General features: G+C 39.6%; 1 protein-coding gene across 5 annotated transcripts in view; it reads right to left on the bottom strand.

Moving 5' to 3' along the window:
- The window catches only part of PDGFRA (platelet derived growth factor receptor alpha), a 66,772-nt gene that overhangs the window by 30,699 nt on the left and 21,674 nt on the right, over positions 1-14,399 (bottom strand). For all 5 annotated transcript variants that reach the window (XM_073001253.2, XM_078394676.1, XM_073001251.2 and 2 more), the window contains 9 exons: positions 11,556-11,822; positions 10,864-10,994; positions 9,764-9,935; positions 9,479-9,668; positions 8,268-8,383; positions 3,440-3,563; positions 2,784-2,977; positions 724-818; positions 496-628 (listed from right to left, as the gene is read on the bottom strand). In XM_073001253.2, the coding sequence (XP_072857354.2) occupies positions 496-628; positions 724-818; positions 2,784-2,977; positions 3,440-3,563; positions 8,268-8,383; positions 9,479-9,668; positions 9,764-9,935; positions 10,864-10,994; positions 11,556-11,822 (1,422 nt within the window). The remainder of the gene's footprint in view (positions 1-495; positions 629-723; positions 819-2,783; positions 2,978-3,439; positions 3,564-8,267; positions 8,384-9,478; positions 9,669-9,763; positions 9,936-10,863; positions 10,995-11,555; positions 11,823-14,399) is intronic.

The raw sequence follows: 14,399 nt of genomic DNA, 5'->3' as shown, positions 1-14,399 counted from the left end.
CTTAACGGGCGCCCCGTTTAATGACAAATCTGCATAGCGACGATTTTTTGCGATCGCATTGCAATGTTTTTAATGGGCAAATATCGCTTTGCGATGATCGGTAAGCTGTTTCGCTTACCGATTTTCGCATAGCGATGATTTTCCAACAGCTGATCTGCAATTCCAAAATGGCTGCCGGGTAAATAAAATGGCCGCCCGCTGTGTTTTTGTCTGGATTCCTCACTTACCAGGCAGCGAAAATGGTGGCCGTATGAAGGATTTTGGCATTAAGGTGAGTTTTTTGCCCATAGGAACACATTAAACGGGTTTTAATGCATTCCTATGGGCTTTTTTAGTTCGCATAGCGACGAATCCGCATAGCGACAATTTTTGCTGCACGGATTATCGTCGCTATGCGGGGCACCACTGTACTGATACTCCACATGCAATGAATGAGAGGGCTGCCTCTGCTATAGCAGCCACCACCAGAGCAACAGCCATTGTTGTGATTCTTACCCAGCACTAATCCATCTCTGGGAAATTCCCATCTTGAATCATAGGGCAGCTGCATGGGGTCCACATAGATATATTCATGGCCATCAGGACTGATGGACTCAATGACTCTCCATCTGATTTCATATCTTGGTTTCTGCAGAGCACAAGGAATGGAATACAGAATATTAACTGCATCCCTACAAAGGGAGCAAATGCAGACTTTACAAAAGCAGTGCGTTCCTCAATTACCTGTTTCCATATGATTACCAGGACAATCAGCGAAATTATTACAATCACTAGCAACACTAGGATTGCAGCAGCAACAGTCAGTTCAGATCTTAAAGCTGTCAGAGAAAGGAAATAGGTATGATTTTTTTCACTTTCAGTAAATGAAGGTGGGTAAACACAATCTAGTGTTTCAAATAAAACAGGAAATTTCCTATTTACTTAATTAAAAATATATATTGTATCATGTTCTACTGTAAGCTTCCAGGAGCACTAACAATAATGTAAGGCAGATAGTGGATAAATCCCCCTTCAGAAATTAAAGGAAATATTATTTAGAGGATAATCCTAGAATGTGGATCTCTATAAAAAGAAACAGTTGATCCAAAATGGAAAACTTCACAGAATTGTGTGTGTGTCTGTCTAACTCACTTATATGGTTTCTATCTTCTATTTTATCTCTTTCGTCCTCATTAAAAATAAAAAACACAGGGTCCAGGTTCAGACAGAGTTAAGCACTTGGTCTTATAGTGCAATTTTATTCAAATCTCCTCCGGAATGCATCTGTCTGCACAGGATTGTAGTCTTTGCCCATTGGTTCTAGAGGAAGTGCTGTTACTGAGGAAAACCAGGCAGGGGTTCTTTCAGGGCACATATTACCCATTTATATATTTAATAAAATATAATGCTTTGTTTCAATTCTAGCAGATGTCCCTTCCTGATCTTTCCAAATCTCTGAGCAACTAACCATTTCCACTGATCAACACCATGGTTGAAATCTTGTTGCTTAGCACAGGGTTGCAACTAGAGTAGGTCCCTTGAATCAGTGAGAATTTGGTGAGTCTTCTGTAAATTCTATTGATCCAATGGGTCTACTCTAATTTAGTTTATTACCTTAAGCAACTGGAGTTCAGGCCATGTGTTCCCCACCACCTCCCATCCGTTCCATTTTCCTCCTATACATATCTATTAGTCCACCTCAATCTGACTTCATTGCCCTTGTTTCCAATATGCATTTCCACATGGCTTTTTTGGAGGAAAAGGATGGGAAAAGGGACAAGGAAATGGAGTTATAGAGGAGTTTGATATTTGCTTATTGTGAAAAAAAAAAGTAACGTTGCCTGTAGCAGGCTGTAAGAAGTGTCCTCGTAAATTTAGTTTCTCTTCTGCTAAATGATAGGAGCATGGTCTCCTGTTCTCGCCCTATGCTAGCTTGCTGGTGCTAAAGGGAAAATGCCAGATATACTAAAGAAAGCAAATTGATTGAGATGGTCTGACAAAAAATGGGAGCATGGATGTATCATCAGGGGATAGAGGAAGAGCTCTGAGAAAGCCTGAAATTTATAAGCTCTTGGCTTTCTTTTCATATCCATCTTCAAAACCATGCTGGCATGGAAATAGCTGAATCATAACCTGGCAGGCAGACATTGATAACTACAGGTATGCCTGGGATCCCCCTTCCTAAAGGAGAACAAATAGCTACATGGGCATTTTCATTACTATGCTGTTTTCTGTCTATTTAGTACTGAAGACCCATATGATACCTATACTTTATCTGTGTGTTTTGTTTTGTTTTTAAATCCCTGTAGGCTGAACTACAGCTATAGTTATAGAGGGGCATAGATCTAAGTGAAGAAAAGATGCTCTCAGTATCCCATTTCCCCAAAAGGTAGCTGTGTTAATCTGCAGCAGAAAAAACACCAAAGAGTCCTATGGCACCTTAAGGACATAGCATGACTCTAGCAGACACAATTTAGACCTACTAGAGAAAGGAAGGGACGTTATTTATTGCTTTCTGGGACCTCAGTTGTGGTAACATTCATAGTATTTATAAAGAATGTCAATGTTTTAGGCTCCGTACAAAAGCAGTGATGTCCATTCTAACCTTTCTAAATACTGTACATATCGAAGAGCAGCATATATTATAACAACCTGTTGCTATTTTTTTTAAAAAAAGCATTAAATATTTCCTGAAAGGTTAATATTGCATTTGCACTGCACAGAATGTTTCACATTGGACTGGATATCTTTTAAGGAGGGGGAATCCCAACCAACTGAGCTAATCATGCAACAAGTTGACTCACTTGGAGCCACAAGCTTCAGTTCCCGTGTAACGGTCCCCAGGTCATTCCTCGCCATGCATCGGACAGCCAATGTTTCTTCCACCTTCTGGAAAGTCACTTGGCTTTCAACCATGTTTCTCTCATCCAGGCGAGTCTCCATGGTAATATCAGAGACATTGCTTGTCAGGAGAGTCCATGAGGAGTCATTGCTACATCTGAAGATGTGCAAACACAAATCACACAAAAGATTTATCTTTTGCTGAAAAATGTGCATGGAGTAAACAATTTTAGGTACATGTTGCCTAAATAATATCAAGCCTGTCCTTGAAGCCCCCATGAGCCTTTCATCTTTATTATGAAAAATCTGTTAGCTCATTATTGTTTCACTATATATTTATATACATAATGTATTTGCACACAATATTCATCTGCTTGCCTCTAAGAGGATTATATCAACAGGGTACTGGTTTAGCTCAATTAAATCAAGAGGCATTTTATTCACTGAACTCAGTTCCTCCCCACCTCTGCATCTCCAGACATTTAAACCTATGTATATTACAAAGGATTTACAAGTGATTATAAGTAATGATGATAATGATGATTTACAAGTGTATAAACTTATAATCACATTATTGGACTGATGCTAATGAGAGACAACCAGAGTGGACTATTCTTACTTTTTAATGTCCTTGCAAACCAGCCACTCGACATCAGGCAGGGGTGTCCCTTCTGCCAAACATCTTACTCTCTGCCCAGCTGAGCCATGATGATTATCTAGCAGATCTCGAATTAAAGCTGGAACTAAAAAAGAAAAAAAATAGAAAGAATACATCAGAGACCTTGCATAGTAAAGTATTAAGCAAATCTGCCTAGCAGATTCATTCTAGGTCCAGAGTTTCTGGAATCCTTTGTTTATTTTCCTCAACACATGTCTATTCACTGGGAGCGGGGGGGGGGGAATCCATTTAATTCAGTGGGCCTCACTTTGACTAAATATCCTTAGGATGAGACTTCGAGCTGTAGCTTGATGAACACTTGCCCTAAAGTGTGAATTGTCTTTGACGTGACTTGGATCTACACAGAAGCCTGTACTGTTGGTCTACAACACTGGTTCTTAACCTTGAGTTACTCAGGAGTTTTGGACTGCAACTCCCAGAAGCCTTCACCACCAGCTATCCTGACTGGGGTTTCTGGGAGTTGCAGTTCAAAAGCATCCGAGTAACAAAGGTTAAGAACCACTGGTCTACAACACTTTGCATGCATCCTGAAGGAAACATCCCACCAAACTCGTATTTGGCTGCTCCCTTACCCCGGGGCTAGGCTGTTCCCTGATTATATTTTCTGACAATTAATATTCCACTGGCTTCAGATGAGGAGCATGTGAGAGTATTTTGGCAAGGACATATTGAGATATGAGGCATAAGAAGCTGGGGAGAGGAGGCAGCCCTGTAAACCAGTTACACGTGCATGTTTTAGCTCTATGGTTCCAAAAAACTCAATAAGGTACCTTTCTGAAACCACTTACAATATAATAAACAAAGGTTATCCCTAATCATTAGAAGGAAATATCAAAGATAAAAGTATTGTTCATTCCCTATTACAATAGTACAGTACAACCAAGTATGTACTTGATAAGACTTCAAAGAAGCCAAGTTATGTTCTTAGTTCAAAGTCCCAATGCTCAAAAGTTTGTCTGCACTGAATGAACTGGCCCTTGTTAATCAACTAAATCCTTGATCAAGATGCTCTGACTGTTATCAATCCTACACACATTACAATAAACCTCATTGAACTCAGTGGAGCTTGCTTTTGAGTAGCTAATCCCTGCTCATCTAGATTGGGGATAGATAACTGAAGCCCTTCAGATTTTTTTGTACTACAACTCCTATTTCCTCCCAGCATTGGCTATACTGATCTAGATTTATGCTATTATAGTTTGAGTGTCCGATACTGACACACAGTCAGTCTCTGTGATTCAAAGCATTTGTGACATGCTTATAAGAAACTTGAGATTTCAAGTGAAGCAGTAAATCTGATTAGTGAATCTCAATCAGTCAGTTTCATGCATTTTAATCAACTTATCAATTAATCACTTTTGGAAATGAGTAGATTTGGGAGGGGAGGCAGGTGTACAAGTGTGTCTTAAAGCAGACATTGTGAGGCATTCTTCTCGCATCACTTGGAAGAGAGAACACCTCTCCTAAAATAATTGCTTGTCGTCTTCACATAATATAAATACTTCTTGATCAATTTCATATATTGATCAGGCAGCAAGTTATAGATGTTTTAATATAACTTGCTGCCTGATCAATATATGAAATTGATCAAGAAGCACAGCTAACCTAACTAACTGATCACTTATTGCAGCACCTGCTTCAATCCATAGCTTCTCCAGTTCAAAATAATATCACAGAGTTGGAGGGTTGGAAACCTGTTGTCTTCTCTGATGTCACTCAACATTAAGTAGCTTCTTCTTTCCTTCTAAAGTTCAGTTGGGCAAGGAGACTAGGCAACTGTGCAGAAGGCACAGAGGAATAACACCGTTGATACTGGCCCTGGCAAGAATTCTCCCTTAGCAGTACTGAACTACAGGAAAAGGTGGATAAGAATTTGTTTAGTTGTCTTTTACAAAAAAAAAAAAAAAAAATCAATTTATTTCCAAATTCAGTAGAAAGAACTTGAAATTTTAATAATTTGAATGTGGCCAAAAACAAAAATGACTACAAACAGAAGGTTTGGAGTGCTTAGTTTTTAATAATATAACTCTGAATCCCTGTGTATTCCACTATATTTGTATGGCTGGACGCAGGTAGGGTTGCCAGACATCAGCCGAAAGGAGGACATGTCCTCCTTTTTAGCCTAATCTCCTCCATCCGGCTGGCAAAGACAAAAATCTTTAAAATGTTAGGCTTTTGTATATTTTACTGTATGTTACAATTTTGGATGGGAGGGGGAGAGGTGGAAGGATCCTCCCCATCTTTCCCCGCCTGCCCGCCCCGTTACCTGCCGCTGGTGCTGGAGCGCAGCCCTCACCCCTCCTGCCACCGCCACCGCTGCTCAGCGATCCGCCATGCCGGCCCAGCCCATGTGGAGCCCAGAAAGGCAGCGCAAGCAGAGCACCACCCACCGAGCCAGGCAGGAGTAAGCAGCACCCGAGCGCATTGATAGGAAGGCGAGTGCCCTGACTGTGTGTGTTCAAACTCCCTTTCAGGGACTCCAACTCTCACACTCCCCAGCCTTGAACTTATGACCCTCAAGGGAAGAGAGGCTGCCTCATTCGGTTTTGCCTGGCGCTGCTTTCCTCCTGCCTGCGCCAGAGCCTTCTTCGGGCATCCAGATTAGCAAGGTTGCCTCTGAGCCTGTGCAGAGTGTGAGCGGCTGGGGGATCCTACAGCCAGGCCAGGGTGGGTTAGGGTACAATTGGCTGTTTAAATAATGTTTTTTGATATTTTGAAAAAAAAGCCTCCATTGAATTTATTTTTATTTTTTAACATGACTGTTTCTTGCTCAGTTCACTAAGAGACATTTATTGAGAGCTATTGTAATAAAATTGTACTGATTGCGGGTTTAATCCGGAAAGATTCAAATGAAACATTCAATACGTCCTCCTCTGTCCTCTTTTTTGTTTTTCTATGTCCTCCTTTTGGTACCCATGTATCTGGCAACCCTAAACTCAGAGCATTGCTTCTTTTTCTTAACAGGTTCCTCATCTTAAACAGCTACATAACAGGCAGATTCAACAGGCCTATTAAATGGCTGAGAGTTTTGCTTTGCTTTTTATAAAGGCCTACAACATTTGCAGATTTCTATACAGATTTGACAGAAAGAACTTGAGTTTTAAGAGAGAGAGAGAGAGAAAGAAAGAAAGAAACCTGGGTGTTAGAGAAAGCAAATCATGCATTTACCCATCCATAACAAAGACCTATTCAAAACTGAGAACTGGGCTGTTTATGACTTTGAGGCTCACCCAATAAGCCCATATCGCAGTTAAAGTGCCCCTGTGATGGGTTTTCTGGCAGGGCAGTTCTTTATTCATTTGGCCCAGTACTATCTGCTTTAACTGTCAATGGTCTTCCATGGTCTTGGGCAGGGCCATATTAACTCATGGCTGGACCCATAAGCTTTGAGGTATTTTCGCCCCCCCTTCAGCACTTCAATCTTTAACCCCACTACAGGAAAAAATAGTGATGGGCCCCTAAACTTCAGCCTTATGAATAATATGGCCTTGATCAAAGATTTTCTCCTCACCTGCTCCTTTTAAATAGATATACACTAGTAGAGATTGGATTTAGGGCCTTCTGTAGACGAAGCATGTGCTCTGCTACTGAGCTACAATTGTTAAGGTCAAAGGTGGGCCCAAAGGATGGTGGCACTATTGCATTATCGATTGCTGCAGTAGTTGTGTGGCTTTTATGCTTTTATTTTTATGATGTATGCTTTAAAAAAAGACTAACATAGCTACACATTGCTGAAAATAGCAATAAGAAAATGGCCATTTTATTTCCGGAACTACCGTATACATACCTGAGTGAAGGACTGCTTGAGAATTGTATGTAAGCGGTGAAGAGGAAAAGCAATGTGCAAGCACAAGGAATACAACAGAACAATAATAGCAGCAATGAGGAGAGAAGGGCTGACATCTCTCTAAACAGTTTCCAAAACTCCTCTTTAAAAATGCCAGTGTCACCAAGATAAGTTATCTGCTTTCATTTTGCACTATAATTCGTTATCCCTTTAATATACCCCTTCCTGTCTGTAGATTAAATCCATGTGCAAGGAGCCATTTCTGACTATCAGCCAGGCACAACAGATGTTTGAGTATGTCAGCATCTGGGGCTAAAATAATGTCCAAAGTAAGTCATGTAGAATAGCAGGCAAGTAAGTGTGTTCCTAGGTAATTTGCCATTTTATTGGCTCTGATTTTCAGACATATCACTCACACCATATGCTATTTCTTGAGAGAATACAAATTGTGAATCTGCTAATGATAAGCAAACTTTATTTCTAGAGGTCAGGACCTAATGTACTTATTGTTATTTTTAAAAGCCAACGATATGGCTACAGCCATGGAAGAATGAGTCTTTTAGACTGTAAATCATTTCAGCTTGGTCCACTATGCAAGCAGTAGACAAAACTGAATAGTTGTACTTGAGCTGTGTAATCATAATGTCACTTAGAGAAGAAAGACCTGGATTCAAATTCCTCCTCAGCCATAACACATATATGATTTGTCTCGATTTCATTCACACAATGTGAGACAAATGGAGCGATCACTAGGCCTACCTAGTGGCCTACACAGCTGAACAGGGATTTGAACTTAAATCTCTATAGTCTAAATGTAAACATTTTTTTAAACTTTCTGTCTGTGGTCCCTCAGAAATTCATATTTGCTTGCTGGTCTATTCATCTTGATATAATAAATTGATATCGGTCTCCAAAATGTCACTTCCCCTTTCATCTCACCACTGTCATTTGATACTGATTTTAGCCATATCACAGATTTACCTTGTATGAGCAAAGAGAAAGTATATCTTTGGATCTCATCTTCATTCTGTGCTACAAGAGTATAGTATCCAGTATCTTCTTCCTTGGCACGAATTAATTTAAATATACTCTGATACCTATACAGAAACAAAAGTACACGGTTGTAATTTTTGCAAAATTATGATTGTAAGCAGTAAGGATAGCTTTACTGGAAACCAAGACTGACTGACTCTAAAGAAATGCTACAATGTTGAAGCAACTCTTCTTCCTGATTAAAAATACATTAATAAGGAAGTAAATCCTATTTATAGGAAATGACGTATAGATTATTATGCTTGGGTTGATACCTCAACACACTTAATACCAACTAGAATCAATGAAACGTAAATACTCTAATCCCATTCCTTCCAATGAAATTTAAATTAATGTATTCTCGGAGGCTTTCATGGGTGGGATCCAATGGTGTTTGTGGGTTTTTCGGGCTGTTTGGCCAAGTTCTGGAGGCTTTTCTTCCTAACATTTTGCCATTTTCTGTGCCTGGCATCTTCAGAGGACAGGAGTAAGAACTCTGTGTTCTGGTGCAGTATTCTGTATTCTGTGATCTGTGTTCTGGTTTAGTGTGTGGGATTGTTGAGTGCTGTATTTGTAGCTGTGGAATCAGGCTTTTGTTCTTTTCAGGAGATTAGTTGTTTCCTGTGATCAGGGTGTTTTTTTAATGGGTGTTTTGTTGAGATGCAGAATCAACCTTTTCATTGCTACAGCGAAAAAGGTATCAGGAGACTGAGGTGAAGAAACAGTGAAGGCCAGAAGAGAAAATTCAGGTTGCAAGGAAAAAAGCATTTTTGATAGCTTTGGAATTAAAGATAGTTCAATATTTAATAAAGACAAAATGGGAATCTGATTTTTGCTGGGATGTTTGCTAATATAGAAGAGTAGTACCAAACAACTAAGAGCACTACCAAGTAGTTCAGTTCAGTTAAAGGTATATGCTGATAAATGGTATTAAAGACATGAGAAAATTAAAAAGTATGAAATTATTCAAGATAAAGGAAATTAAAATGAAAGGAATAGGAGACTGAAGAATCAGTCTAGATTTTAAAAAAATGATATGGAAAGAGTTGAAAGTTTATCAAAGGCGGGCGTGAAACACTTTTAGAACAATAGTTTGCAACTGGAGAATTTATTGAGCTGGTAAAAACATCAAGAGATAACCTTGACAAACATTTCCTTACCTCGTCTCCTGGATCTGCTTAGAGCTAGTGACAATCTCTGTGAGATTCTCCATCAGAGTGACATTGTCCTTCAGCCAAAAGATTCTTGGCTCTGGATATGCATGCACATCAACTGCAAAGTTTTTAACTTCATGTAGGTTGACTGCTTCCATGGAATTAAAATGGGGTTCCAAATAAATGAACCCTTTATCTGTGAGAGGACAAAGGTGTCCATAAGTATCTCTCAATGACAGACAGTTGGCATGCTCAGCCTGGAACAGTGTGGAAACTAGAAAGGCACTTTACCATGGACTGTGATGATTACTCTTTTTGTTTTCTTATAGTCTTTGGTCACGTGTCGAGCAGTACACTCATAATCTCCAGAGTCCTTCACTGAAGCATCTGGGATGGTCAAGTTGTAGACCAGTTTCTGAGTTGGAATTTTGATGTCCTCCAGTGAGATGATACCTTTGTTCTTCTGCATTTGGGTGCGAACAAAAAGTGTCATTAGCTGCAGAACACAATCTAGTGTCCTTATTCATCTTGCATCTAAAAGATCCTTGGATGAAACTCTACACTGATCAGGCTAAGAACTTTTCAAAAGCAGTGCGTCTTCTTGGCTCATTAAATCATCTCCTGTCTTAATTTGTGGAAATTAGTCATACATTGTTTTAAATCTTAACAAGTATTCAGAAGAGCAAGGTAATATTAGCATTGCTATTTAGCCATTCTGAAAGAGGCTTTCTCAATATTTTTATCTGGACTATATTTTTCTATTCAATACTTTAGATTATTTTGTTGTGAGCTGTTGTCCCCTGTGTGTGACCGCATCCAACCCATGATGATGATTTATGCTGTCTTCCTGAAAAAGATTGCTTGGAATTGCTCCTTAATTTTTTTTACAAAAAAAATCTTTATAATTCTGCCTGCGTGAGACTGCCTAGGGTGTGACTATGTGAGGAGTTGAACCACAAGTTCTAGTCCTTCACCTCAAACAAATGTACCACATTACCTCTAAGCTAACATACAGTAAGTATTCTGGTGAAAAGAAGAATCAGGCCTTCCTATTATGATGACATAATTATTAACAAGACACATTTTCTATTCAATGAAAGTATAACATATGGGCAACTTTATGAATACTCTTTTTGTTCCAGTAAGTTTTCCAGGTTCAAAAGTGTGTATGTGCGTGTTACTACTTTATAACCATATCCCACTTCCTGTCAACCTCATATGTTATTCATCTCCTCATAACATCTTGTGAAGATCTGTGTACTCATTAAACTTTGCAAAACAGAACAAGAACTTGGTTTCTCCTCATCTTAGTTCCCATCTTTCTTTGAAACAACAACTAAAACCTCACCCACAATCTGGTCATTTATTCAACAACAAAGGGGGTTATTTACCACTTTCCCTGGATAATTCCACTGTAAATTCACAACTTCGTTATCCAAGACCACACAAGATACAACAACTGTTTCTCCTGTTTTATACACAGTCTTGGGGGACTCAATCTCAACTTGAAGATGTGAAGTAGCTAGAAGAAGCAAAAGAGAATTAACATATTTCAGAAATATTATACAGAAATTACACTGATTATTGAGGGGCAGGAATTCTCTATTCCTTTGGAAGGAACTTCCACTCTTGACACTTAAATACATTTATCAAGGTATGCCACAGGGGTTTTCATATTATCTGACAGGATTCAAGCATTCTATATGGCAAAGGACATCCAACATTGATTTTGCTTTTTAAAAAGTTGTTCTATTTATCCTTGCTGATTTTGTGGTGTCTCACCTCTTCAATACCTGAACTTCACAGCATGTTAAATACAGTTGACACTTTGTCAAATATGTAATGCAACTGTCCAAGCAAGGCATCACATATGTGGCAATATGGATATTTTTCTATGTTCCACATGCTTGTTGTGGATATTTATCTGTGTCCCACATATTTGTTGAAAGGTGCCTGTGCTAAAAGAGCTTTTCCCAGTCTCGGCTGCTACGCTGGCTTTGAAACGTAAGCAATTATACCCTTCAGAGCCTGAGAAGAAACTCATGTTCATTGCTTGTCCTTCACAATGCTACTAAAGAAGTACCTTTGTATACATAGACAAAAAATTCTCCAGACAGGAACTCCACTGCCTTCACTATGGTCTTGCACATGTAGGAGCCTGCAGAGAAGTTTCCGGTAAAACCCTGCCTGTTGTCGTAAAAGGCATACACAACTTTTCCTTCACTGTTTGTTAAAGTTACTTGAGCGTTAGGGTCACTTGTGCGACAAGGGATGGTGGTGGATTCATCTTCCTCAGTAATGACAATGAATACATCTTCTGGAGACGTAGGAACAAAGGGGACAGCTGGATCTGTTAAGAATAAGACATTGTGATCCATCAACAGAGTCAGAGAATTAAGCAGTCACTTTAATATCCTCAACTTCAGCTGAGCACTTTGGGTGTGCACCGTGCAGATAGAAAAGTGCAGAACACTTCCCACCGAACTCCATTACCATGTTCCTTTGCCCTCACAAAGGCAAAGGGACATTAATTGAACACAGTTATGCAAGCAGGACCAGCCCAAGATATTTTAATGAGGTGCAGCAGCAAACAGCATGCTTGTCCCCAAGACAGGACATACACAACTGTGTACACTGACCTGATGCCCACAGGTCTATTGGGGAATCCTGTACCATCCCCAATGCCCAATACTGATCAAGCTATTTTGGCATACTAGGCAGAAAATTGTGCAATTCCTCTCTTTCCCTGCAAAAAATATGCAATAACAATAACAACGACGAGGAGGAGGAGGAGGACGACAACACATCACATGAAAATTTGCTACCATTTAATAACATGCAGAAACAGCTCCCTGATACATTCATCCCACTCTGCTAATGGTAGGGCCGGCTCTGCACGCAAGATCCTTATTGTGTTCTCCTGGGTGCAACTAATTTCCCTCTAGGTCTTTGTCACACAGCTTCTCTCAAAGAAAATCTAGGATCAAGCACCATACAAAAGATCCTATGGTAGAAGGATCTAAGACCTCCTCTTTCTTGAATTGCAGCTATCTTGGATCTTGTCATACACAACTGACCAATAATCAAGATCTCAGGAAATGATAAAACTATACAAAGCTTTTGTTTTAACATGTGGGATTTTTAAAATAAATGTTCTTTCATAAATAGCCCTCTCACTAGGCAGCATAAGGCTGTGATCTCAAATGCTAATTGGTCTGGAGGGGGCAGCACTGGCAGGCCCCAGTCATCCCCTTGTTTTAGAGAACACATCTGTGTACACTGACCTGATGCCCTCAGGTCCATAGGGGAATCCCGTCCTATCCCCAGTGCATAGATTCAGCTGCCATTCTCTAGGAAGAATGAATGTTGGTAGGGCTCATCTTCTCCTTTGCCACAAGCAGCAAAATATATTTGACCCATCTTCCTTCTATTTACTCTGCTTCTGGCAGAGCAAATCAACATTCTATAAGGCAATTCTAACAATAGGGGGAGACCAAGCAAAATATTATAACTTTTAAACTAGGATCAACACCAAATTTGGCACAGTTGTAGCAGACAGATTGTTCTTGCTCTGTGCAAAACTTGGGAACATTTGGACAAAAGGTTTTCAAGTTCTGATTTTGCAAAAAAAAATATGTAAAACTGCTTCCCCCATTCTGAAATAAATGGCCTGAAATGTCCCTATATTTAAAACAGATCACATAAATTAAAAAGACCAGTCTTGCTTATCTTGAAAGAGACTGGTTGGACCCACCCACTTTGTTTTAATTTGGAAAGAATCCAGGCTACAGGGTTTGAAATACTGATGCTCAAAAGAGGCCTTTCAAAAGGGAAAAACAGTTAATTTGTTATAAGACTGAGCACGTGTGGTACAGGTTAGCTGGCAGGAGTTTTGTGAAATTAAACATTCTATACCTTTGAATGCAGGGGAGGAAAATATTTAGAAAGAAAGAGCACAGAAATAAACTGAAAAGATTGGTTTTCTTTAAAGAGTTAAAAAAAGCTTTGCTTTAAAGAAATTAAGGGAGTGACAGAGATATTGTGCCATGTATCTTCAGCAAACAATCTCTCACGGTTTCTGAGATCAAACAATCTCCTCACATATGTTTTCAAAGGGAAAACCAGCTCCAACACTGGATTACTCAGAACTTTTTTACAACCATTCACAAAGATACATTAAGCAGGGGGAAATCCCGGAACCTAACTCCTTTTTCAATGAGTTAACCATTTCTCACCCAAACAGAAAGCATTTGTCAAGGTTGTTTTTCAACAAGTTGTCTAGGTATCAAAGTGCCTTGAATGTAATGAGAAGAGGGGTATCCTGTAAACCATCTTGACTGCTGATATGGGTGTTGTCAACATTCAGGTTGCCTTTTGCTGTATAAAGTTTGGCATTTTGTTTTCCTGCTGGTGATGTGGGAATGATATTGTACAGCTATATTGGGCCTTTTCCTGGCATTAGGAATTGTGGAAACAGAAGCACAATATCCCAGACATTCAGAAAATTGAGGTTTTTTGGTTTTTTTAAGAACTGAATGATGGAATCATAGAAATATAGAGTTAAGTCATAGTCACGTTTATAACTGCTGCTTCTCAGACCTGATACTAGCTGATTTTGCACCTGAGGCAGGAATATAAACGGGTGCCCTTCATTTTACTCATACACAACACACACACTCTCTTACACACTTCGCTGCTCTCCAAAAAGAACTGAAGGATTCTAGGAGCAAGTACTATGGAACCACAGGCGTACTGCATAAAGTTCAAAACCCACCATTTGTAGATCAGTTCGAATTTCTGAACCCTGTTTAGTTATTACTTACCCAGTGGTTAAAGGGGAGCAGCTAGTCCCTCCCCTGCTGTTGATCCTTTCCACACATGGAAACGGACTACTCTGCAAATGAAACATTCCTGCTGGAGTGCAGGC

This window comes from Pogona vitticeps, chromosome 5 (genome assembly GCF_051106095.1).
Source record: "Pogona vitticeps strain Pit_001003342236 chromosome 5, PviZW2.1, whole genome shotgun sequence".
NCBI lineage: Eukaryota > Metazoa > Chordata > Lepidosauria > Squamata > Agamidae > Pogona > Pogona vitticeps.
Note: the sequence above shows the minus strand (reverse complement) of the source record. Positions and strands in the feature narration are given on the sequence as shown.